Source organism: Nicotiana sylvestris, chromosome 5, assembly GCF_000393655.2.
Source record: "Nicotiana sylvestris chromosome 5, ASM39365v2, whole genome shotgun sequence".
Classification (NCBI taxonomy): Eukaryota; Viridiplantae; Streptophyta; class Magnoliopsida; order Solanales; family Solanaceae; genus Nicotiana; species Nicotiana sylvestris.
In genome coordinates, this window is record NC_091061.1 from 151,205,463 (window position 1) to 151,231,988 (window position 26,526).

Here is a 26,526-nt window from a genome sequence, read left to right on the forward strand (position 1 = left end):
TTGTAAGGAGTTTTCTCCTTTTGAAACCCGATTCCCTGCCTGTTTCCACTATTGTTAAAGTACATGGCAGTGACAACATCTGAGGACCAGGTCCACTTGAGAGATTTCTCAAGACCAGTTTTTACTTTCTTCAGTTCAGCTTGAAGCTGCCTATTTTTCTCGAGTTCACCACATAGACTAGTTTTAACATCATTTGATTCTTTTTCAAGCTTGATGTGTGACTCACTGGCTACTTCTTTCCCTTTCTCAATACTTGCAGGCCTAAGTTCTGATTTGAGTCCCTCAATAGTTTCCTCTAGGTCAGTGATTATTACAAAAAAGTTATCCCTCTCTTGCTCAGTAGCTGCAATTTTCTCTTCTAGAGTGTGTTTTTCATTGTTAAAGCCTTTTATGGTTTCCTTCAAATCAACAACCACTACCATCAAGTCATCTCTCTCATTTTTTACACTATTTATTTTTGCATTCAGAGCTTCCTTTTCTTTTTCAAGATTAGCTATGGTCTCATTTAGATCAACTACACAGACCACCAGATTGTCTCTAGATTGTTCAGCATCCCCTAGCTCTATGGTCAAGATCTCCTTATCATTAATAAAGTTATAATATGCATCAATTAGAATATTTGCAAATGACCTTAATTTCTTAGAAGAGTAAGACTTCAGATTTCTCTAAACATCCCTGAAATTTACCTCATCATTTTCATCCTTTTCATCATCGTCAAACTGAGCCACCATCATACACAGTGAGTCATATTGCATTGCTTCAGTTTCCACTGCCATCATGGAGCTATTTTCTGTATTTGGTTCCCCTTCTGATTTACTGGAGGAGTCTCCCCAAGCAGCAAGAGCTTGCTTTACAACATTGTCAGCTGCACTTTTTTGACTGAATCGTTTGCCAGGAATCGGGTTCCTTTTTGCTGCTTTGTTAGAGTTTTTCTTGTATTGCTCCTGTTTCAGAAGTGGGCAGTCTTTGATGAAATGCCCTGGCTTTCCGCACTTGTGACAGAGATCATTGTTCCTTGCCTTACTTGAACTACCCCTCTTTGGTATACCACCATTTCTTCGAACCATCTTTTGAAACCTTTTAGTAAGATAGGCTATATCACTATCTTCTTCACTTGAGTCACTGTTTTCAGCCTTGAGCACCAGGTTCTTTTCCTTCTTTGGCTCTCTCCTTTCACTATCTTTCTTTCTTTTCATCTCGTATGTCTCAAATTTCCAATCAGCTCATCCATGGGTAGAGTTTGTAAATCTTTAGCTTCAGTGATGGCATTCACCTTACTCTCCCAAGAGCCAGGTAGAACACTGAGAATCTTCCTTACAAGCTTGTTTCTGGAAATAACATCTCCAAATGAATGAAGCTCATTTATGATGGATGTGAATCTAGTGTGCATATCTTGTATAGACTCATCATCCTTCATCTTGAAGAGCTCATACTCAGTGGTAAGCATGTCAATCATGGATTGTTTAACTTGAGCAGTTCCTTCGTGTGTGGTTTGCGATGCTTCCCATATTTCCTTGGCAGAATAACAAGCTGAAATTCTGTTGTACTCACCAGGTCCTATACCACATACCAAGATTTTCTTGGCACAATAGTTCTTTTCTACGGCTTTCTATCAATATCACTGTACTCTTTCCTGTCTTTCGATACCATTGGTCCAGTTTCTCCAAGATTCTTCATAGGAATATGTGGACCATCAGAAATGACGTCCCACAGATCTGAGTCTTCTGCCATTATAAAATCATGCATACGAGTCTTCCACCAGCCGTAGTACTGACTATTGAATCTAGGAGATCTGTAGGTTAATTGTCCTTCCTCAAAGTTAGGTGGAGCAGCCATTGAGATCCTTTCTAGGTGTTAACCTTTTAGAAAGAACCTGCTCTGATACCAATTGTTAGTTTATATGGATCCACCACACTATAGAGTACCTGGTCCTCTATTAGTTTCCACTGAGAATACTAATGAAGCAGTAAGCAAATGAGACACGGGATTTTTTACGTGGAAAAATCCCACTCAAGGGGAAAAAAACCACAACTTACACTTGTAGGCTTTCAACTTTACTAACTTGCAATCACACTATTAAAAGCCACTTTTAATGACTCTATTACAAAGACTTCAACTCAACTAATTTGTGATACACTTACCATAAGCCACTTTGTCACACAATAGCTACAAAAACTTTAACTTATGACTAACTCTAGTCACAACATAAACTCAGAGGGTTTATGATTTTGGGTTTCCTAAAACACATCTTCTAATAAAGCAAGATAGGAGTTACAAAGAAGAACAAATAACAAGATTACAACTCAACTACAGATACACATAGACTCATTGTGGAACTGATCCTTAGTGGAGTTGTCTTCTTGTTCTTGACACACTTGTGACTTCAATGCTGGATAAACTCTTTAATGTTTGAGAGAATATCACTAAATGCTCAAGTGAATATCTTGTGCCTTGCACCCAAGGATGATGTCAAGTTCATGGTTGGTACACGCCTCTTCCCAATGGGAAGTGACTGCTGCACTGTTGCGTGTACAGTTGCAGGCAGGTACTTTCTGCAGTTGCTTTCCAGCTGTATAGTTGACTTATACTTCTGTCAGAAAACATCCAGGGATCAGGTCCCTGTCTTGTTCCTCTTTTCTCTTTGTTTGCAGTAGTTCACATTAGCTGGAGTTCAGGTTGGACTTCGTTCATTTGAAATGTGTACCAAGTGTGTCAGGTTCCCTATCTGGTTCTTGACAGTAAGTTTGTTAGATCATCAAAACATAAGGCAAAAACATTGAAAACCCATCAGTCCCAAATGTCACTTTCCTAGTAAAATTTTTAGATGGAAGTATATTTTTCAGAGACTGAACTCATGGAGACATTTGAGACGTCAACCTACAAATTCAATGTTGCGGAACATGCACTTCAAGAAGCTGAGTTTTTGTAAATGGAGCATTCTTATAGCCAGCATGTAGAATTGATAGTTCCTTCTATTATGATGTTGATAAAGAAATTCTGCCTCGTATGTAATATACTTTGGAAGATTAAAAAACCATTTGTATTTCCTTTACTCAATAGATGACCATGTACACAATCGTTTACGAAGTCTTTGAACGGAAAATTCGCTCGCTATAATCCTAGTGCATCACGTATCACATTGATGAATTCTCACAACTGGCTCTCTTGCCACATTTTTCTTTCTCTTATAGGCGGAGATGGAAATAATCAGAAAGAAAATGTGACAAAGTCAGTCATGAATTAATCAATGGGATACTTAATGCACCAAGAGGAATAGCCATTTTCTTGTTGAAGGACTACTAAGCGACAATGTGATACAAATGGTCTTTCAACCTTCCAAAGTACATTTACTTCCTTTTTCTTGAAGACATTGGGTATGGATGGAGAATTTCCTTATCAACACCAAGATAGAAAGAACTCCTGAATCTACTTGCTGGCCAAAAGATTGCTCCATTTATAAAAATACCCTTTCTGAAGTGCACGTCCTTAGAGAATTTGAAAGTTGACCTCTCAAACGCCTCCATGAGTTCGTCTCTAAGGAATAGGTAAATACTTACATCTAGAAGTTTTCGTAATGAAAGCGATGTTTGACACTTATATGAACAACTTTGAGATGAGGTGATATAAAATAATCGAAAGCCAAACTCATGTCTAGAAAATGAGTATTACAAAAAAGGAAAGTTTGCAATACACAGCAACTATCTGAAGAAGCTAGCTATAACAAACAATATGGACAAAACACTTGGTATAATCTGTACTAGTAGCATATGATTCTAGCTACTTTTTCTACTGTACTTAGAAAATCAAAATCATCAAGGCCAGCTTCACCAAAGGAGAGCTGTACAGTTATAAACATTGGAGTGAGAAGCCTACCCCTTAGTTGCAAATGAAAGACAACTTTTCAATTGAAAAGGCTCCAAGAAGTGACCAAACTCATCAACTAGTCCATTTCCTTGTGTAGAGACATAAATATCAGATGCTTGTATTCTGCATTTGTCATGCTGTTCAACGTCTTGGTTCTTTGTGTCCAAATTCCTACCGCACTCGCGTTCCATACTATTGAGTCTACTCAAAGGATGGCAAGGAGAATCTTTTGTAAAAATACTGTTAGAACAGGAGCTCAAGGGACTTGCGAAGTGGTCCCGAGGCCTGCCAGAATTCACACCTTCCAATACGCTTAAGGGACTCATGAAATTCTGGCCCGGTGAACTACCCGTATTTGCACCTTCCATTTCATCAGGTTGATAGCTCAGAGCTGCATTCTGGGTGCTGCTAGTTTGTGCAATAAAGTTAGCAGTTGATATATTTAGACGTGAACGTCGCTTGGGTCTAAACACGCCCCACAAATAGTATTTTCTACGAATCCCTGCAAGTTGAAGGTTTATTAAGTGTTTGAATACAACTGATATCTTATTGGTTCAGTGGGAAGCAAATAAAAACCTGGGAGGCAGAAATTCATCACTTACTCCAGTCTTTCTGTGGCAATTCACGAGATGAAAACATCAAGATCTCCAAGTCATCAATCGTGGCGTTCATTGCGAGATCATCTTCAATTGCCTCTTCCAACAGAGCATCATAAGCATTTTCATCACTTTAACACAGTATTATCAGACAAAGTTCCAGAACATCCAGATCATAATGTTCAGTGAGTGAATTACAATAAGAAGTTACCTTTCAAGCTCGGGAAAGAGATACAGAGCAATACTGTTGTCTGTTGGTGGCGACCTCAGGAAACTCTTCGGCCATACATCACTCTTGGCCAGAACTTTCACATCAAGATTCATTGGAAGCCCCTTTGCTGCTTTAGCTGCCTTTTCACAGGCTTTGTCTGATATATGAGCTATGATATTTATACTGGTTTCACTTTCTCTATCGAAGATAAAACATCCCCTACAGTTAAAATAAACACAGTGAAAAAGGAATTCTTTTTTTCTCTAGAATTTGAAAAAGAATCTTACTGATTTTGTTTTCTTCTTTTAAAAACAACATAGAAAGTTTGCACCAAGAAGCTGGAGGAAGAGGGGCGGAGAGGCAATAGCAGAGAGAACTAAACGCCTAGAAAAGGAAATGCTTGTGGCAATCGCTGAAAAGGCCTTTTATAGGGAGGCATATCTAAAGTGAGGTATGTGTTCTAAAGCGGTGGAAGTTAAAGAGTTACCTCCAAATGGGCTCAATAACTGGCAGTGCAGGCAAATAATTCGCAGATTCTCGTTCAGGTTCATTATATGAATTGTTGAGTGGAAAATAATGCTCAACGGAGAGTGAAGAAAAAAAATTTCCACCAATTGCCCCACCCTTTCCCTCAGAACCACTGTCATCATCAAGAACTACAAACCTCCTCCTTCGCTTTCTCATATCTTGCTGTTTTCCAATTTCAATAGGCGATTGAGCACTTTTTGGATCTCGCAGAAAAGTGTTAACTCTTAATTGAGCTCTTTCCACCATTCCACCTTCCTCTTTGTTCAATGTTGAACAATAAGCCTCCTGGCGCTTTCCTACTAGTGGAGTGTTCCCTGCTTTTACTGATTCAATTTGCTGTTCCGAATAGCATACATCTCCACATCGTTCTCCAATGTCTTTGTTTTCTTTAGTTTCGTGAAATGAAGGCTTCTCCTTTTGCAAAACCTGAAAAGGACTATGGGTTGTAGCTGATTGGACTGCTCCAATTGCGTCATGTTTAGCCGTATCTATTCTTTTAGCTTTTAGTTTACAACTGTTAAGCTTTCTTCTCCATTCCATTCGAACATCAATAGCATGAATCTTTCGCACAGTTATCCGTTCACTCTTTCTCAACCCTTCAATCTTAGCAACTGTGGGAGCACAATCCCAACATATCCAATCGATACTGTCATCATCAACAGAGAATATTTCTAGGCAATAGCTGCAAAAGCAAAGAACAATGAAATGAAATACTCCTGCAGAGATAATGATATTTTTCAGAGCCTGTGGTGTAATATTGAAGCAAATATAGGCACATTTAGATGCACATTGCAATATCAGCATGACAAATATACAGACCAAACACGTTCGTGATATTGAAGCCAATAGCATATAGATGTGCATGCACTAACAGAAGGGAAACATTCAGATCAAAAACATTCATAAAAAATTTTCCTAGAGTCTGAGAAAAGGGAAAAGAAAAATTATGATCATAGGAACCTGGAGCTAAAGATTATCCTCTTTGGAAGAGTGAACGGTGACTTTTAATAAGTTATTACTTTGGTGTGACAGTATGGGTTGTTTTCTATAGTATCCAAAAGGCTAAAAGAAAAGGAAACCATAAACTCTATAACTGGCCATGTTCATTCATACAGTGATTTTGTTGCATCAAGCCTTTTGACTCTGATTTAGTTACTTATAATTGTAAAGATCTGAAGGACGCTTTGTTTCCTACAACATTCAAAGTCTTGCAATGTCCTTTCAGATGCAGGGGGGTGGGGTGGGGTGGGGTGGGATGGGGGGAGGGATGGAGGTTCGATTTGAAGCTACGAGAAAATGAAAGCTGTGATTTTCTGCTAGTAGAATTTGGTAGGTACAAAAACAAAATGAATTACTCAAATGAGATGGGAAATACTAAATAAATAACATGAAACAAACATTTGCAGTCACAAAACTAGGCAAGAATTAGGCTGATGAGTAAACTGCCCAAGAAAAACTATAATATCTGATATTAACCTATTTCAATTGCTTATATCCACTGGAGATATATAGAATATTGAATACTAATTTACTGATGAAACATACTGGTGTACAGCAGAATCGTGACACTTGAAGCAGTATATAAGAAGCTTGGCATCTCCTTCATCCCCACATGTTAGACAAACAGTTCTCTGAGAAAAAAAAAAGAAAATGCAAGTGATCAGTAAGGTAATAAAATCGATGAACAATTGCTGATGAAGATATTCATTTTCGATAACCACATTGATGAATTTATCTTATTGACCTCAAACAATTCTAATGTCAGAAACTTGAAGCTCCTAAATCTTGCACAAAACAAAATGGCAAAATTGAAGTCTTAGGAATATGCCAAAGGTTATCACATGAATTTACGAGACTCGACTAATAAGCCTACCTCGACAAGCAAGGGGGAGCAACACTATTATATCACAAATAATAGAAAAAGAGCCTAACCCAACTTGTTTGAGATTGAGGCGTAATTGTTATTGTTGTATAGAAATAGAGCATAAAAGTAGCTAAAAAAAACCCTAATCAACCCCAAATATAGATATACTGAGAAAGAATCCACAAGTGTTTGTACTCCCCAAATATTTTCTCACAGAAACTCTCTGTTTTAGAATCCAATATGCCAAAATGGAAATGAGATCATCTATTTATGATCATTTTAGCCCCTTTCAAAAAATAAATCAATTCACAGAAAATAAAAAGAGGAAAATTGTGGTGAGTAATCCTTGAGATAAAGCATAAGCTTTTTCTTATAGCCTTATTTTATTTGGCCCGACCAAAATTCAGGCCACTTTACACAAAATCAACCAACAAACTAATTCTTCCTTGACATGAGACTTAGCATTAAGCAAAACTCTCACTATAAATGTAATTTAAGATCCTCTCCTGCCTTGCGCTTCCCAGAGGCGGATGTAGCCACCTTTTGGTACCAAGTTCGTTTGAACCCAGTACTTTTGACCTTGACCCAGTTCATAATGTATGTGTAAAATTTCACTAAAATTGCAACAAATAATAGATATGAACCTTAATTATACAAATATAATGGATTCAATGTTAAGAACCTTAAATGCCGAACCCACAGAGCTTAAATCTTAAATCCTCCTCTTCCCCTACCCCTGCCCCCACATTCTCCCTTAAATTAAAAAAGAAAAAATCCTCCATTATTTTCCATTTCGCTCCTTATTAATTCCAAAATTCCACTTTCATGCTTTGCGAAGTGGACATGAAAAAGGAAAGCATATGAGCACATTGCTTTCAAATGGATGTACAAAGTTAATAATCAAATGGGGAAATGTAAAACTGCAGAAGCAGACTGCAGAACACACACACACACTCTCTCTCTCTCTTATATATCACACACACACACACACACGCAGAGTCTATTCACCATTGTCTCTCAAACACTCAACAATCCAAAATCAAAATAAATTCAACCAAAAAAAAAAGGAAAAGAAACACAGTTACATGCATTTCCCTTCAAAACCCTTCTTAGTCGAAAATAATGTGAGTATTTTATCAGTGAAATAGTTTAAACAAACACATATAGGAAAAAAGGGATTCCTCAAAAACTTCAAAAAGTTTTAGGAATCAAAGCAGTGGGCATATGAGAAAAAAGGTGAAAAAAAAGAGAGGGAGTTTTACCGAAGCAGAACCAGACCCAGACCCGGACCCGCATTTGGAAGAATCCATTATAGCTTCCTTTGCTTACACAAAGGAGAGTATGAAAAAAGAGGGAATACGGAGAGAAAGTGGAGTGGAGCCAATATAGGAGTATATGCACAACCTCGCGGGTCCACTAACCACAAGAATAACAGACTCTTGTACTAGTAATTAATTTCTACTCTTGTAGTTTGTATCTCCATTTTAAAAGGCATAATTGGGACTCGCTCAGGGGCGGAGCACTCGTAAAACGCTTTTGGGCTTATATGTGGGGCTTAGTTCCGTGAGACTTATGGTTCGACCATCGGGGCTTACGCCCAACGTCTAGCGTACTGGGCTCGCCTAATAGAACTTTATGCAATTGTATATAACTAACCTTGTAAATCCTCAAATTTTCTTAATAAATCGTTGACTATTCAAAATTACTTTTTTCTTAATCATTACGTCGAGAGTATTTTATGTCATAATTAAAATAAAAAATTATTGTACGTTATCCACTAAGACTGGTATGATAGTTAATTTTAAATAAATCTTTCATTTAAAAAGTATTTATTTATTAACTTTTATTATGTCATTACTATATAATATTCCACAATTTTTTTATATTTATTTTTCTAAATATTTTTTTTTACATTTACGAGACACAATACTTATTAACTTAATAGCTTAGTATTAGCTAGTAACTATTTACAAATAATTAATTATTATGGTATTGTATGGTGAATTATGTGTCACTTTATTAACTTATTGAAACTTAAAAATAAATGATGCAAGAGAATCATGTTGAAATTGTGAATTATGTTTTTATATTAATTCTCTTTCAAATAGAAAGCATATTAAATAAAAGGGGTATTTTAAGAAAACTATCAAATTATAATATCGAAATTCTTTCAAGATTCATTACTCCTTAAGAGATACATATAAGATTTTGTATCGAATACGTTACTTTTGATGTTTGAGTTGTAATAACGTTGCAACTAATTTGCATATTATAATATATGTCATACTTTTCGTATTATTCATAGTTGAATTATACTTTATAAATATTTTAAATAGATTATTTTTTATAATTTTGTGATTTTAATGTAATTTTTATAATAATTTTTTATTTTATACTATTTTAAAATTCTTGAAATTAGTAAAATTTAAAAATCCGTGGGACTTATGCCCCATGTCTCAGGGCTTACGCCTCGCCTCATCAGAGGTAAAACGCCTCGTCTCACGCCCCTGCCTTTTAAAACATTGGTTTTTATAATTACATAATTCAATAAACTCAAATACTTATTTATTTGTCATAAGAGTCGAGGAAACGATCGATTATATAACCTAACATTGAATAAAAATGTTATTCTTACAAATATCTTGTGTTATTCTTATAGATCCCTTGTATTTATTCTTTTGAAACGGATCATATAAGTAAAATAACATTTATAATAAACGACAAAAATAAAATCTACAACCGAATTACTTAATTCATGTTTGTATGCATAATTGGTAATTACATTATGAGATATTTCTCACTTTAAATAATTATTAATTGTCAAAAAAAATTAAATAAATATTTCAAGATGAACAGTTAAATAAGCTTTTATGTGTAAATTATTACATATCCATATTACTAGGTACTTTAGAAAAATAATATTGGTTGAAACTATATCAGTTAGTTATAATTGAGTAACTACTATTGTAAATAACAAATGTTTATTAGCAAAAAAACACAAATGTTGTCTTTCGAAAAAATAATAACTTAATTAAATTCATTAATAATAGATGTAATTACAAGTTTAATATCTTAAACCAACTTTTGTTAATATAATATAAAAATAAGATACATTTTATCTTTAAAATAAAATGATTCAAGATTCACAGCCAAGAGTTCTCGACTTCTAGTATCACTATTCAGGAAAAGCCTGAATATCCCATGCACTACTGAGGTATACTTGATTCATTGGATTGTTTTCTGGATATGAGACTCGCAAGTACCATTTTAACACAACAATGAAGCTATTCTTTCGTATCTCCTCTCTCGCTTTAAGCTCTTTTCCTATTTCTACCTGAAAACAGTAGATCAAGTATGGATCCCCTTCCGATCAAGCCACCACTCCCACCGGAACCCCCAGATAAGCATAGCCAAATGGAGGTAGAATTATCTCATCACTTCTATAAGGAAATGCTTTTGGACAAATCAGCGAGCAACCAAACTGATTACTATGAGATCGACCACCAACCAATTCCAGATCTTGACAAAGGGAAGCACATTGAGGGTTCAATTCCCCTTTCACAAGATGACAAAAAACGCCTTTACCTTCCATGGTGGTACTCTATAATCATCAAAGTTTTCAAGCGAAAGATGTCTCATCATCTCCTTCGATCTAAACTGAATGACCTATGGAAGCCATCCGAACAGTTAATCTTGATTGACCTAGGGTGAGACTTCTACATTGTTAAATTTAGTTTAGAAGAAAGTATGGTTAAGGCTCTAAACCTAGGCCCCTGGTTCATCTTTGAAAATTTCCTATCTGTACGAAAATGAGAACCAAAGTTTGTTACTCAAGAAGCCACTCTTACTTCTACTGCCATATGGATCCAGCTCCCTCAATTACCAATAGAGTTCTATGATCAGGACATCCTAGAGAATGTTAGTAGGAAGCTGGGTAAACATCTCAAGATATACCAATGTACATCCTCTACTCTAAGTGAAAGATATGACCGTATTTGTATTCAAGTACCACTGAAAACCCAAGTAGAAACATCAGCAATAATAGGGGACCATAAGCAGGCTGTGATCTACGAAGGAGAGGGGACTCTGTGCACTGTTTGTGGCAGAATCGGGCACACTTCACAAATTTGCAACTACTGAACACCCACATCAACCCATGAACCACAGGAAGCTCATCAAAAGAAAGTAGTCATATCGGAGGAAAGTGAGGGAAAAACTGTCATTTTCCCAAGAAGAAGCAAGCAGGGGCAAGCAAAAACAACAAACAAAAATGATGGTAGAATGAACAAACCACAACATGCTCCATAGACGGACGAGATATAGGTAAACTTGTTTGATGCCAACTCAAGTAAATTTCTCCAAACTCAAACTCTTCGTTACAATTTAAAAAAAGTTAACCCCGCCCAAAATACCCAAAAGAGGCCCAATGCATAACAAAAACCCCACTAACCCACAAGGCCTGTCCCAACAAGGTCAAAAAACAGGCACACGGGCCCAGCCTAGTACAAGTGCCAAAAGAAAAGCGGGGCCAGCTACTGACGACCCTACCGACCCCAATCATGAACCCAGCATTCAAGGGTCCTCTAGCCCAACTTCCAAGACCACACTTCTTAAGAGTGGCGGAACACCCAATAGGGCTGATCCCTTTTTCCCAAATGGGTACTCCAACAAGGGCACAATTGTCAGCCCAATTCCCCACCCAAACACACAAACCTATGCTTCCCCTACCAACACTCCTGAAACGACCTCTAATGGAGAAATATCAACAGTCATCAACAACAATCGAGTGCCCTATCTGGAACCCTCCCCCTATTTCCAGATGAAAAGACTACAACCGTCACCTCCATTAGATCCCCAATTAATAACCATGCCACCCCTAGTTCCAATGTCCAATAACCCTTTCACTGACCAAGATTTGACACCAAAAGGGGTTCTGATGGAATGACAGTCCCTTAACTTCACCCCACTTGTTACCCAAAGTAGCAAGGCAAAGAAACACAAAAGTGGCAAAAGAAATGCAACCAACATCAACACCTACCTACTACCACCACCGGACCACCAACCGGCCTCCTGGTTGGAGGTTGCTTTACAAGGCCAGGGACTCTCCTACAATTTCACCCTGGGAAATCAAAAGGTGACCCTGATAGTGCAAAACCCGGCCCACCTAGCTAGAGTCACGGTGGAAGCACTGTATAAAGCACTAGTAGCCTTTGGACCTCTCCTATGGCAATCGATGGTCAACAACGACAGCAACTCCCTATTAACGAACCCTTAAGCTCTCAACAACCACATTCTACAAAGCTTCCAAACCCTACATTTCTTCCCAGATTTGATGAAAGAGGATCCATCAGCGGAGCCGGTCTTCATTATGATCGACCAGCCAACTCAAAATAAACAATCATCTTCTGCTCCAAAAGGGAAGATCAATTACCCACCCCTTCAGAACATCCAGAAAGGAATCTCCAAAGCGCTAGAGATCCTCAAGAAGAAGAAGGCCTCAGAGGAAGATGAAACACCTTATGCCACACCAAGAACATACTCACTATTTCTGGACTCAGTGAGAGCGATAGAGTTCAGCATAGAAACCAATGAGATAATAGTGATACTATGCCCCAGAACAACAACCAAGTGTAGAATGATCCTAGTCTCAACCCAAACACATGGTCCGATGAAACTCCTTCTCAACCTAACTCCAGTCTTGAGTCTCAAGAGGAAGTCCTCCCTACTTCAAATGACGGGTCTGCAAGGACCAAAGAGCCCTCAAGAGGGAACTCACCAACCACCCCCAACTCCAATGATGAACTACATCATATGGAATGTTAGGGGTGGAAACAATACCGAGTTCAAACGGCATTGTTTAGAAATGGTGAAAATGCACAAGCCTACCATGTTTGTCATGCTTGAAACGAAGATGGCAGACCACTAGACCCTAGCTCAGCAACTTCAGTTCGATATGATCATTCAGTCTCCGGCAGTAGGCCATCTGGGGGTATAGTGTTTATGTGGAAAGAGGAGTTCGTGGTAGTTGAAGAAGTGGCAACTACCCCTCAAGGCATCCATGCAATGGTTAAGGTAAGTCTAGACCACCCTCCATGGCTCTTCTCTACTATTTATGCTAGAAATCTCTTAGAAAATAGGAAACTCCTATGGGAGAACCTAATCACAGTATCAAAAAACATAAAAACCTACTGTTTTATAGGAGGAGACTTCAACGAAGTTTTAAAGGCTAGGGACAAATTTGGGGGCAATCCCATAAACCTGAGCCGCAACAACCTATTTTAGAACTGTATAAATGAGTGTAACCTCCTAGACCTAGGCTATAAAGGAATCAAATACACTTGGACTAATAAAAGGTACAGTAACAAAACCTCTCTAATCCTGGAAAGAATAGATAGGTGCTTCGCAAATGAAGGCTGGATTGAATAGTACCCTGAAGCTACTATACTACACCTTCCTAGGGCCCACTCAAACCATTTCCCTTTACAAATTAACTTGGTAGGGCCTCCAAACAACAAATCATCAAGGCCCTTTAGGTTTGAGTCAATGTGGGCTAGCCACCCTTCTTTCCCTAACATCATCAATAGGGCCTTCTCAGACCATTCCACCTTTCTTCAATCCACTGATATCTTCAAGACTCTGGTCATAAAGTGGAACCAAGAAGTCTTTGGAAACTTCTTCCATCAAAAGAGGAGAATCCTAGCAAGAATCTCTAGAATCCAAAGATCTCATAACTACCAATTCAGTAGTTACCTATTACACCTTGAAATAGAGTTAAATGCTGAACTCAACCTAATCCTCAAAAATGAAGAAGACTTTTGGAAACTTAAGTCTAGGATTAACTAACTAAATGAGGGTGATGCTAGCACCAGATTCTTTCACACATCCACCCTTAATAGAAGGAGGAGGAACAGAATCCTCTCTCTTAAAGAGGAGAATGGAAATTGGCTTCATGACTAGAATGACATTCATTCAGCAATTGTGGGCTTCTTTACTGATCTATACACAACTTCCCATAGTAAAGCCCCTTGGAATCCCATAAGCCACTCCACCATGTCACCCGTTCTGTCTGAAAGCCAAAAAACTTTTATGGACAAAGCTCTTCGTGTGAGTGAGATTAAAAGGGCAGTCTTCTCCCATAAACCTTTTCAAATCTCCTGGCCCAGATGGCCTCCACCCCTTCTTCTACCAAAAGTATTAGGACAGAGTAGGGGACTCTATCATAAACTTTTATCAAAAATGCTTCTCTACAAGCTCTATGGATAGTACCATGAACCAAACTCTATTGTGCCTAATCCCTAAATGGCCCCAGGCTTCAATGCTAAAATTTTTTAGGCCCATTGGACTTTGCAACACCATTTACAAGTCAGTCACAAAATTATTGTGAACAGGATAAAGCCTATTCTGCCCCACGTCATTGGGCCAATGGCATAACCAATGGCATCCCATAAGTATAAGTAGGTCTAGACCAAAAATATCCCACCTCTTCTTTGCGGATGACCTCACCCTCTTTGCTAAAGCCAATGATAGGAACTACAACACCATTCATTCAATATTGCAGAACTTCAATGAGCAGTCAGGACAGAAAATCAATCTCACCAAATCAAGAGTCCTGTTTTCTTCAAACATCCCTCAGGATATCATACATCACCTCACCAATTATTTGTCCATCAGGCACACAACATCCTTTGGAAAATACCTTGGATTCCCTATTCTTCACAAAAAAACAAACATCTGCAGACTTTCAATTCATCATTGATAACATGAAATCCAAGTTGGCTGGTTGGAAAACTAAATGCCTCAACATGGCTGAGAGAACAGTCCTGGCCAAAACCTCTTTGAATAGCATTCCAAGTCATGTTATGCAATACATAAATCTACCCACCAAAATTACCAATTAGATTGATAGAATTCAAAGAAACTTCCTTTTGGGGCACCGCCCCTGAAAGGAAGAAGTTACATCTGATCAAGTGAGAGGTGGTCACTAAGACCAAGGCTGGGGGGGGGTCTAGGGCTCCAAAAGGCTAGTATCAAGAACAAAGCTTCCCTCACTAATCTTGCATGTAGAACCTATAAGAATACCAATAGTCTATGGGCTAGAGTTCTCATTTACAAACATTGCAACATGTCCATTACTGCTAGACCAGTTAGGGCTTTTAGACACCCTAGACACCCAAAATCTCCAATCTGGCAGGGCGCAAACAGATGGGTAGTCCATAAAGGAAATAGGGTCAGTTTCTTAAATGACACTTGGATCCCTAATCAGCCAGCAATCAGACAAATGATTGAGGGCCCATTAATCCAAAATGACATAGATGCCAAGGTTAGCTCAATCCACAACCTGGGCAATTAGGGCACATCAGCTTTGTCCATTAACATTCCCCTAAGTATTCTGAACCTGTTGAACTCTATGTTCATCCCCCCTGATACAACTAAGGATGATAATCTTATATGGGATTTGACTCCTAATGGCCAGTTCTCAAATAGTTCTGCTTACTCATTCCTAAGCAGGACTACAACCAGTCTCCATTCTGGGGTGGAAGGCTCCTTCAAATGGATCTGGAAGCTACAAGACCCCAACAAAATCAAGTACTTCATCTGGCTCCTGACCCATAAGAGACTTCCAACTAGGAGTTTCCTCCACTCTATTGGAATCAACTGTGTCCCACAATGTCATTACTATAACAATGGATAGGAAAACATTGCCCATATTTTCTTTGAATGTCCTAATGCTGCCCATTTCTGGAATGAAATTCTATCAAAATCTTCAGGGAATGGTTCACATAATGCTCCAGTTTTCAATGGCCACCAGTGGCAATCAACATGGAACTCTCTAAAAAATGTCCCTTTCAACAACTATATCTTTTGGGACAACCTCATTCCCTTTTGTCTGTGGCACATCTAGTCAACCATAAATAGCAATTTATTCAATAACAAGAAGGAGCACATCAATGCCACTAACACAGTCTCAAAAGCAACTGAACACCTTATGCTTACAAAGAATGACTCAACAAAGGTAACTCACCAGATCCTATTAAAAATGGGAACCTCCAACCAGAGGTTCATACAAACTGAATATAGATGGAGCAGCAAAGGGGAACCCATGAATAGGAGGATCAGGAGGAGTATTCAGGAACCACAATGGCGACTAGATATTGGGCTACATGGACAATATCCCGCAAACACAACACAAGGGCAGAAGTTCAGGCCCTCATACGGTGTCTACAACTGGCGGAGCAAAACCATCTAGTTCTATTGGAAATAAACACTGATTCAGCTGAAACAATCAATATGCTTTTGAATGGAAGTTTGATTTATGACCCTCTAATTTGTGAATGCAGGTCAATCATCCAAAGGATGGGCAGCATGGTAGTGAGGCACATCTACCAGGAGCAGAACATAGTAGCTGATGCATTGGCCAAGGAAGCAGCAAAGGAAATATTTTTGAACAAATCTATGACATTATCAGTTCCTCCGATGTTTGTCAATGATGTATTTTGGGCAGACATCCTAGGAACTGAACTAGTTAGATCTTTTGTGGGTTGTAACTTAAATACAATCATGCATAACTTTACAACTATGGGGTCTCTTCGATACCCTAGTAATGCCTCTAATGTGGTTCATTTTGTTAACTAGCATATAAATACAATATCCCTTTTAACCAAAAAAAATAAAACATAACAATGAAGCTAGAGAACTTTTTTGTTTTTTTTAACGAAATACATTTATCCAGACTTTCACCTAAGGAATATAATACATAGGTCCTTTCTGAACATTGAAATTCAGGAGAAATAAAAAAATTGAATTACACTGGGAACTATTAACTAGTAATATTTTTAGGCTAAAACGGTTTAAAGATACTCTTAATATGCTGTGATATTATCTATTTTGGACCAAGCTCACATGGTTTTCCCCAAAAGGCGTCGCGACATTAAGAGTATCTAACTCCTTATATGTAGCTCATTTTTCTTTTTTACTTTCCATGTGAGACTTTGTTCATATACCCCAATAATCTCCCCATTGAAATAAGTTCTACATGACCCATCACCATTCATAAGCTACAAATATAGGTTGTGTATGCATCTTCAAAGCTACGAATATAGGCTGTAAACTGGCATGTAGAGGGATTGTTTACCCTAAAAACAGATAACAATTGAATTCATACGCGATTATAAGGATACGTGATATAACTTGATACAAATTAAGATAACCAATTGATACTGAAATTAACTATAAGAAAATAAATGCAAACCACATGAATTGAATAGCCTTAGCCTTGGAGTTTGATCACCCTCGAGCCAAGAAGTGCCTCAACCAAAGTAAGAACATAATAACAAGATAATGAGAGCTTGAAATAACAGTATATTGCTTTTTGGTGCGTATTACAGTATGTCCTACAAATGATCAAACTCCCCCCTATATAGTAGGGCAGTCTTACTCTTATTACAATTCTATAGAAGGTAAAAAATCTCATGATTTGCTAATCAATCAGCCTCTCCCTGATACATGCCGAGATTTTCGCCATGATCTCCGATCGATCGCGGATATATCAGCCTTCCGTTATTTGGCTCGACAAAGTCCCCTCGATCTTGTTCGGTCCCAGAGTCACGAGCTTAATGATTTAACTTCACGCCTTGGTTTGATATAACCCAGGGTCGAGCTTTGATCTGCCACGTTTCAGTCTCGACCGGTCATGCAATAGACGAACCCGGTTTCGACCGTATACAGATAGTCCCCTCGTGTTTCGGAGAGAAGACGACAAGAAAAGATATGACCCTCCGAGCCTTACTTCAATAAATCATGATGTCAACAACAAAAGGTAACTGAAACGTCCTGTCGGTCCAATCCCCAAGGCATTAAATGTGTGTCAGTTGTTGGACGACCACTACGGGTTTTGAACTGCAGTTTGCAAACTATAAATACATAATCCTTCCATCCACTAGAACTTTTTCATTCACACGTTTTGCTCTTGTGTTCTTAAGAAAATATTTATCTCCTTCTTCCTCTGTTTTTCTGGTTCAAGTTCTAAAGCTTTCTCTCTTATAGCTTCTAGAAATTTTCATGAACTATCAGCCAAGTACGTCCCTTTTTTCATATCAGTACCATCTTTTCACCCTTACTTAGAAGCTATGGAAAAGGCTTCTAAATTTGTTCCTCAAAAGGAAACTCCCTCTTCCTCGATACTTTCTGAAGAAGAAAAGGCTCCGTCCACTGTTGCCGAGGGAAAGACATCGGAGCCCTCCTCGACTTCTTTCGTCCCTATGAGGTGCCTAACTAGGGCCAATTTCAAGATCGAGAAAACCCCCTCCATACCGGGTCGATGCAAGCTGGTCTCGAGGTATATATGCTCCATCACTAAAGATCTCCTTCCCAAAGTCAAGGAAGATTGTAACTGGGCCGGCAAATACATGGTGGTGCCTATGCCCGAGGAGTCAATTACTACCCACGTGGAGGATTTCCTAAGTGTCTACACTTATCCCTTCATGTTTAACCCTCTAGACCCAGTTATCATAGCCTTTTGTAAAAGGTATAAAGTGACACTCGGGCAGATTTATCTTTCATTTTGGAGGACTTTATTCTGCTTCGTTTCTTTGTGAGGAAGCTCGACAAGTGCCCCTTCACCATTGACCATCTCATACATCTGTGCAGTCCTTGACTCTACCTAGGGAGATTGATAAAGCTTGCCCGCCAAGCTACTAGGGCCCCATTCTCGAGCATAGATGAAGATCGAGACCAAGGTTGGTTGGGTCGATTCGTTCAAGTGAAGACCTCGGACCTAACCCTGGCCGAGGAAATGCCATTCCCTGAAAAATGGAACATGAAATGTAAGTATAACTTCAATTTTAAGATTTTGCTCATTGCCTTTCTTTTTCTTCTCACATAACCGATGCTTCATGATGCAGCTATCGCTCGGATATCAGATGCAGCTCCTCGACTCATGGAGTGGGTCGAGGGCATCGTATAATCCGAGCGCACATGGCACGAACTTTCAAAGGGCCAGTGGGATGCCCATTCTCATGGTAAGACTCTTTCCTAAAACTGACATTACTTGGATTTGTTTCCAGCTTACTCAACTCTTTTTCTTTGTAGGCCTCGGGAAGGATGTTTCGATGAGGCCCCCAACCGTAGATGAAATCATCCTCCCCCAGTCTCCTTCTCCGAAGCAGGATAAAGAGAAGAAGAAAAAAGGTGCTCCGAGTTCCCCGAACTCAGAGAAGCAGAAAAAAAAGAGGCAGGCGCGCAAACCTAAGAAAAGAGTCGGCGCCTTCCTATCGGACTGAATCCGTCGATTGAGGGATGAGTCCGAAAAAGAAGAAGAAGAAGAAGGCAATTCCGGGCTAGTGTCTCGGGTGTGAATCCCCACTGCTTTGCCTCAAATCGGGGAGGCTGCTGAGAAGGCATTGGCCGATGTCTCTAAACCAGAAGTGGGAGAGGCTTTTTTACCCCAAGCTAGGGGGTCGAGTGGGAAACCAGGGTTGATACTTCTCGAGCATAAAAAAGTGCCCCGAAAGTTGTGCTTGGGGAGATTGACCTTATCGGGTGATAACTATGGATTCTAGCCTATCTTATGCTCTCTTTTGCTTAGGTTTTGGATAAAAATGTGTAACAGTATTCCTGAAATTGACTTATTGTGCTTCTTTGCGGGGTTTGGTCAAAATGAGGTAAGAAATCCATAACTCATGAAGGATTTAAATTTGCACAGGTTCAAAGCTGAGATAAAAGCGCTGGCCGCGAAGGAAAAGAGCGGCCGCGGAAGTTCCACCACTGAAGCGGCCACAATTACATGGTCCACAAATTTGAGATTCAGAGAAAGTATTTTTACAACAGAGACCGCTGACCACGATGAAATAGCGCGTCCGCGGTGGTAATCCGCTGAGGGCGAGATAGAAAATCAGAGACCTTGCAATATGAGCTCAAATGAGGAACGCGGTCCACGAACATTTTACGCGGCTATGACAGAAGCCAACGCTGACACAGTAGACTTTACGTTGTCCGCGAAACCTAGCTCAGTCATAGTCCAAAATTAAAGAAACGCGGTCTGCGCTTGTTTTTGTGCAGCCGCGAAAGTTCATGCGCTGATGCGCTCAGTATTTTGCTGACAACGGAACCTCCATAGGGTATTTTTGTCCAGTAATTTTAGCTGTGTATAAATAGATCTTTTTCACATTTTTTGGGTACATTTTGTATCAGGGAGCTCGTGAACAACCGTATTTTACCATTTAGAGTAATTTTAGAGGAGTTTTAGCTTATATTCTTAGATTTTATTTTTGTAATCAACTTTTATGGCTTATATTTCATCTTTATCTTTGATTTCTACCTTGATTATGAGTAACTAAACCATTAGCTAGGGTTGTGAACCAATCCTAGTGTGGGTATTTAATAGGTCTTCAATTTTAGGGTGTAATTGTTTATGAGTTAGTGATAGTTAGTGTGATTCATGCTTTAACTATAGAATTGGTGATTGCAAACACTGATTTGTGCCTTTATGACTTAGACTCTTCTTGAGAAAGAGGGACTAAGTCTAGGAAAATTATGCTAACAAGGAATTGGGGTACATTCAAGAGATTGATAGCCCCAATTAATGGGTTAAACCTAAAGATAGTAATACCCGACTTGAGCCAATTTTGCTTGCATTGTTTGAACACCCAATTAGGCTCGAGAAAGCCAATTAGGGCAAAGTCACTCAAACTACCGAGAGGTATAGAGTGAGTAATTATGTGTAAAGGTTATATCACGACCCCAAATATAACAAGTTTGTGCTAAATTTTAGATCCCATTAGATACTTGCCTAAGTGTAAGTCACTTCCCTAGTGCTTTTTATCAATTGAGAAAAATCTTACAAAAATATTGTACTTAGATTATTTTTAGCAAGTAATAGCATTAAAAGTAGAATAGAAACAAATCCAAGCATGGTTAGAAATGCAATTAAAAGCAACACGCATAGCTAGATTAGATAGAAACCCAACTCCCAACCAATATTAACTCCATGTGGAAATCTATCCGAGCCATTCGGGTAAAAGCTGCATCGACCACTCCTCGATATTATATAGTGGTGAAAGGTTGGAGCCAATCACTTTTTGGTGCCGTTGACGGGGAGTTAAACAGTTTTGGCTATCTATTTGACTAGTTGTGTGTCTTGTTTTCCTTTCCTTCTATTTTACTAACTTATGTAAGTTAATTGATTCAGGTACAAAATGGAAAATAATGATCCTATTAGAAATGTTCTCCGGGGGAGGAGGTAGATGATAATGCTGAAGATGAGGTGCCTATAGTACCTCAAGCTCAAAGAAGAGGCCACCAGGCTAATGAAAACATTTCAGATCCTCCCCCAGCTCCTCCATGAGCAGCTTCTCGGGTGCTTCCAAATGAAGGTTATGTAAGTGTAGTTGTCCCACCCTAGATCCGGGTGGGAAATTTCCAGATTACAAATGTCATGTTGACCTTATTGGAGCAAAGAGGGTACTTCACAGGCGCTTCTCATCAGAATTCATATAAATATCTAAAGAGCTTTGTGGATACCTGATGGGGAAGCAAACAGCCAAATGTGTCGGAGGATGCATTGAGACTGAGATTGTTCCCTTTTTCACTTAGAGGGAAAGCTTTGGACTGGCTCGAAAGACTCCCCAACCATTCCATCAGTACGTGGGATGAGTTGGCCGACAATTTTATAGCCAAGTTTTTCTCACTGGGACATATGGCTGCATTAAGGGATGAGATCTTAGCTTTTAAACAGGAACCAAATGAACCCCTTCATGAAATCTGGGATAGATATAGAACTATGGTCAAGGAATGCCCTAAAAATGATATGACTGAAGCAATAATCCAATATCCATTTTATCAGGGTATAAACACGACCAATCAATGTGTGGTAAACCAGCTAGCAGGGGGTAATTTTATGAAGCTAGCTTATGCTGAAGCCTGTGACATTCTTGATGAGATGGCTGACACTTCCTCAGCCTGGTAGATTCGGGAAAATGTTCCTCAAGGGTACCCTCATGTCATAAATCTTCACAAAGAACTTCAAGGCCACGGACAAGCCATAGCTGAGTTAACAATAACCATGAACCAGTTAGCCAAAGCACAACTTTAAAAGATTCAGGGACTAAAGCAAGTAAACACAATGGAATGAGTTAATCTATTAGTAAACAAGAGGAGACAGTCTGGTCAATAAACGCAAAGCAATAAAGATCAATATGAGCAAGGTAGTAGTGGTTACAACCAAGATGATAGGTATGGTGAGCAAAGTGAAGAGGTTTTGTATGCCAACAACTATCAAGGACAACGGGGTAATGCTCCAAATCAACAATGGAGATCACAAGGGAATAATCAGAATTGGTGCAACCAAGGCTAAGGAAATTGGAACAATAACAACAACTCCAACAATTGGGGAAACAACAACCACAATTGGGGTAACAATAGCAATTGGGGTGGCAACAACAACCAAAGGGTTGGAATAACAATAATCAAGGTAGTGGGGGCCAAGTTTTTAAAGGACTCCAATGTTTCAACAACCAAACAATCCACCTCCATTTCCATCCCAAGGTCCTAGCTCGTCCAACAATGAGATGGGACGGATTGAGTCAATGTTTGAGCAAATAATAAAGAAAAACATCGACTCCGATGCCCACTTAGCGTCCCATAATACTTCTATCCGCAATCTGGACATCAAACTTGGTCAGATTTTGTATGCTTTGACTCGCCCTAAAAGGGCACTACCTAGTGACACGGTAGTAAACCCAAAGGGTGGGAACAACACGGGCCATGCAATGGCGGTGACCATAAGGAGTGGTAGAAGTGGTGAAGTAAGTACCTCCAAGAAAAAGTAAGTTGTGAGTGATGATGTTGAAGTGCAAAATGACGATGATCCAATAGTTGATGCACAAGTGAGTGAAGATAAGTTAGATGGTGAGGTGAGAATTGATATTCATGACAATGAGAAGGAGACTCAAAATGACGTGAACCCGTCTAGGGAATACGTGATAGACATACTAGAAACGGTAATGCCTAAAACCAAGGATCCCTTGACAAGGCCTCATCCACCTTACCCTCAAAGACTTGTAAAGTAGAAGAATGAAAACCAGTTCAAGAAGTTTATTGAGATGATGAAATGTTTTTCAATCAATGTGCCCTTGGTGGAAGCTCTTGAGCAAATGCCGGGATATGCCAAGTTTATGAAAGACTTGGTGACTAAAAAGAGATCTATGGATTGTGAGACCATCAAAATGAATCATCAAGTGAGTGCCATTGTGCACTCGATGGCTCCAAAGCTTGAGGATCCCGGTGCATTTACTATTCCATGTACCATTGGTAGTGCAGATTTTGCAAAGGCCTTGTGTGATTTGGGAGCAAGTATAAATTTGATGCCTTACTCTGTATTCAAAACTTTGGGTATTGGTCAACCGAGAGCTACTTCAATGAGATTACAAATGGTGGATAGAACAATGAAGAAACCGCTTGGTATTATTGATGATGTTCTTGTCCGTGTTAACAAGTTTATTTTGCCTGTGAATTTTGTGATTCTCAACTGTAAAGTCGACTATGAGGTGCCGATAATATTGGGGAGGCCTTTCCTAGAAACAGGGAAGACATTGGTTGATGTGGAAGTAGGGGAGCTCACCTTCCGGGTAGGTGACGAAAAAGTTGTCTTCCACGTGTGCAAATTAATGAAGCAGCCAAATAGTACTGAGGTTTGTTCTTTTGTGGATCTGGTGACGGAGGTGATAGTTGATGAAACAAGTGTCATGATCAATGTGGAGGATCCTTTGGAAGCTATATTGTTGAACCATGATGTGACTGAGGATGAAGGCTTGGTAGAGTATGTCAATGCCTTGCAAGGAATGGGTTCTTACTCCTATGAGCCCCGTAAACTTTCCTTGGATCTTGAGAAAAAAAAGACTCCACCAACAAAGACCTCAATCGAGGAACCTCCCGTATTGGAGTTGAATCCTTTGCCTCCACACCTCAGGTATGAATTCTTAGGCACTCGTTCAAGTTTACATGTTATTCTTTCTATGTGCTTAACTAACATGCAGGTAGATGCTACCCTTGAGGTGATCCAATGAAGGAAGAAGGAAATTGGATGGACTCTAGCTGATATTCGAGGGATAAGCCCTGCATTTTGCATGCACAATATTATACTTGAGGATGATGCCAAACCCTCCGTGGAACATCAAAGGAGGTTGAACTAGGCTATGCAAGAGGTCATCAAGAAGGAAGTTATAAAGTGGCTAGATGCAGGGGTTGTATAACCCATCTCGGATAGTTCATGGACTTCACCGGTACAATGTGTGCCGAAGGGGGGGGGGGTATGACCGTGGACACAAATGAGCAAAATGAGTTGATCCCCACTAGGACTATCACCGGATGTAGGGTATGCATGGACTACCGGAAGCTGAATAAAGTGACCCGCAAAGATCATTTTCCATTGCCCTTTCTTGACCAAATGCTAGATAGACTTACTAGGCGTTCCTACCATTGCTTTTTGGATGGGTACTCAGGCTACGACCAGATTTTGATTGCACTAGAGGACTAGGAGAAAACCACCTTCACATGTCCGTATGGCACCTTTGCATTCTCACTAATGCCATTTGGTCTGTGTAATGCACTAGCTACATTTCAGTGGTGCATGATGGCTATATTTACGGACATGGTGGAGGACTTCTTGGAAGTGTTCATGGATGATTTTAGTGTTGTGGGTGAGTCTTTTGATGAATGTTTGGGTAATCTTGACAAAGTGTTGGCCCGATGTGAAGAGATAAATCTAGTGCTTAATTGGAAAAAATGCCACTTTGTGGTTGAGGAGGGCATTGGCCTCGTCCATAAGATCTCAAAGAACGGTATTGAAGTGGACAAAGCAAATATTGAAGTGATTTCAAAACTCCCTCCTCCTACTTCCGTCAAAGGAGTGGGGAGCTTTCTTGGGTATGCGGGGTTCTACCGAAGGTTCATCAAGGACTTCTCCAAGGTGGTGAATTCCTTGTGAAAACTGTTTGAAAAGGATGCAAAGTTTGTAATTAATAATGAATGCATGAAATCTTTTGAGCTTCTCAAGTATAGATTGACTACCACTCCCATCATCACCTCATCCAATTGGAGCTTGCCATTTGAGCTCATGTGTGATGCTAGTGACATTGCAGTAGGAGCGGTCTTAGGGCAAAAGGTGAACAAGATATTTCATCCGGTGTACTATGCAAGCAAAACTATGAATGATACCCAGGTTAATTATACGATGACGGAGAAAGAGTTGCTAGCAATTGTGTTTGCAATGGAAAAGTTTAGGCCTTATCTCATGGGTGCCAAAGTCATTGTTCATACGGATCACGCGACACTCCATTACTTGATGAGCAAAAGGACTCTAAAGCTAGATTGATGAGATGGGTTTTGTTGTTTCAAGAATTTGACCAAGAGATTGTTGATCGGAAAGGAAGTGAAAATCAAGTGGCGGACCACTTGTCTCGCTTGGAAGAGGAGGGGATACCCAAAGATGGTCTCGAAATTAATGATGCATTCCCAGATGAACAACTCCTCTTAGTGTCTTTGAATAATATGCCTTGGTTCGCCGATGTGGCTAATTTTCTTGTGACCAACATTGTTCCGAGTGAGCTCTCTTATAACTAAAGAAAGAAGCTTAAACGACACAGCTTGGATTATTACTGGGCCGAGCCTTATCTTTTCAAGATTTGTAATGATGGTATGATCCGGAGATTTGTTCCGAAAGAGGAGAAAATGAGTATTCTTGATACTTGCCATTCCTCGCCCTACGGTGGTCATCATAGTGGGGCAAGAACTGCTTCAAAGGTTCTTAGCTGTGGTTTTTATTGGCCTACTCTGTATAAAGTTGTTGGTGATCTTGTCAAGAGATGTGATAAGTGTTAGAGAGTTGGTAGAATTTCCAAGAAGGATGGAATTCCTCTCACCAGTATTCTTGAGGTTGACATTTTTGATGTGTGGGGCATAGACTCCATGAGGCCTTTTGTGAGTTCATGTGGCAACACTTATATTCTGGTGGCCGTTGATTATGTTTCCAAGTGGGTTGAGTCCGTGGCTTTGCCGAACAACGAAGCTCGGAGTGTGGTGGCGTTTCTCAAGAAAAATATCTTCATACAGTTTGGCACTCGTTGGGCAATCATCAGTGATGGGGGTTCTCATTTTTGCAATAGGGCATTTGACACCTTGCTTGCAAAGTATGATATCAATCACAAGGTATCAACCCCTTATCATCTTCAGGTTAGTGGACAAGTTGAGGTCTCCAATAAGGAGATAAAGAGTATATTGTCAAAAACTGTCAATGCAAATAGGGCTGATTGGTGAAGGAAACTGGATGATGCTTTATGGGCTTACATGACTGCTTATAATACTCCAATTAGTTTGTCTCCATACTGGTTGGTATTTGGGAAATCATGCCATCTTCCGGTTGAGTTAGAGCATAAGGCCATGTAGGCTTTGAAGTGGTTAAATCTTGAGTG

General features: G+C 39.4%; 1 protein-coding gene across 3 annotated transcripts; it reads right to left on the reverse strand.

The window, feature by feature from the left end:
- Positions 1-3,602: 3,602 nt before the first annotated feature.
- Positions 3,603-8,481, reverse strand: LOC104233387 (PHD finger-containing protein 1-like). Of its 3 annotated transcripts, none has more exons than XM_009786775.2 (6): positions 8,326-8,481; positions 6,745-6,830; positions 5,159-5,881; positions 4,672-4,890; positions 4,467-4,591; positions 3,603-4,366 (listed from the first exon to the last, which is right to left on the reverse strand). In XM_009786775.2, the coding sequence occupies exons 1-6, from the start codon at positions 8,371-8,373 to the stop codon at positions 3,870-3,872; spliced, it is 1,698 nt and encodes a 565-aa protein (XP_009785077.1). In that variant the 5' UTR covers positions 8,374-8,481; the 3' UTR covers positions 3,603-3,869. The 3 variants fall into 3 exon arrangements, with proteins under 3 accessions (XP_009785077.1, XP_070030200.1, XP_070030201.1); XM_070174099.1 differs by lacking the exon at positions 8,326-8,481 and adding an exon at positions 8,149-8,205; XM_070174100.1 differs by lacking the exon at positions 8,326-8,481 and adding an exon at positions 7,545-7,735.
- Positions 8,482-26,526: the final 18,045 nt, after the last annotated feature.

Coding starts and splice junctions, on each gene's coding strand:
- LOC104233387 (XM_009786775.2), bottom strand. CDS start 8,373: ATGGATTCTTCCAAATGCGGGTCCGGGTCTGGGTCTGGTTCTGCTTCG. Junction 5,882..6,744: donor CACGATTCTGCTGTACACCA/GTATGTTTCATC, acceptor TTGCTTTTGCAG/CTATTGCCTAGAAATATTCT. Junction 4,367..4,466: donor ATTGCCACAGAAAGACTGGA/GTAAGTGATGAA, acceptor TTCAACTTGCAG/GGATTCGTAGAAAATACTAT.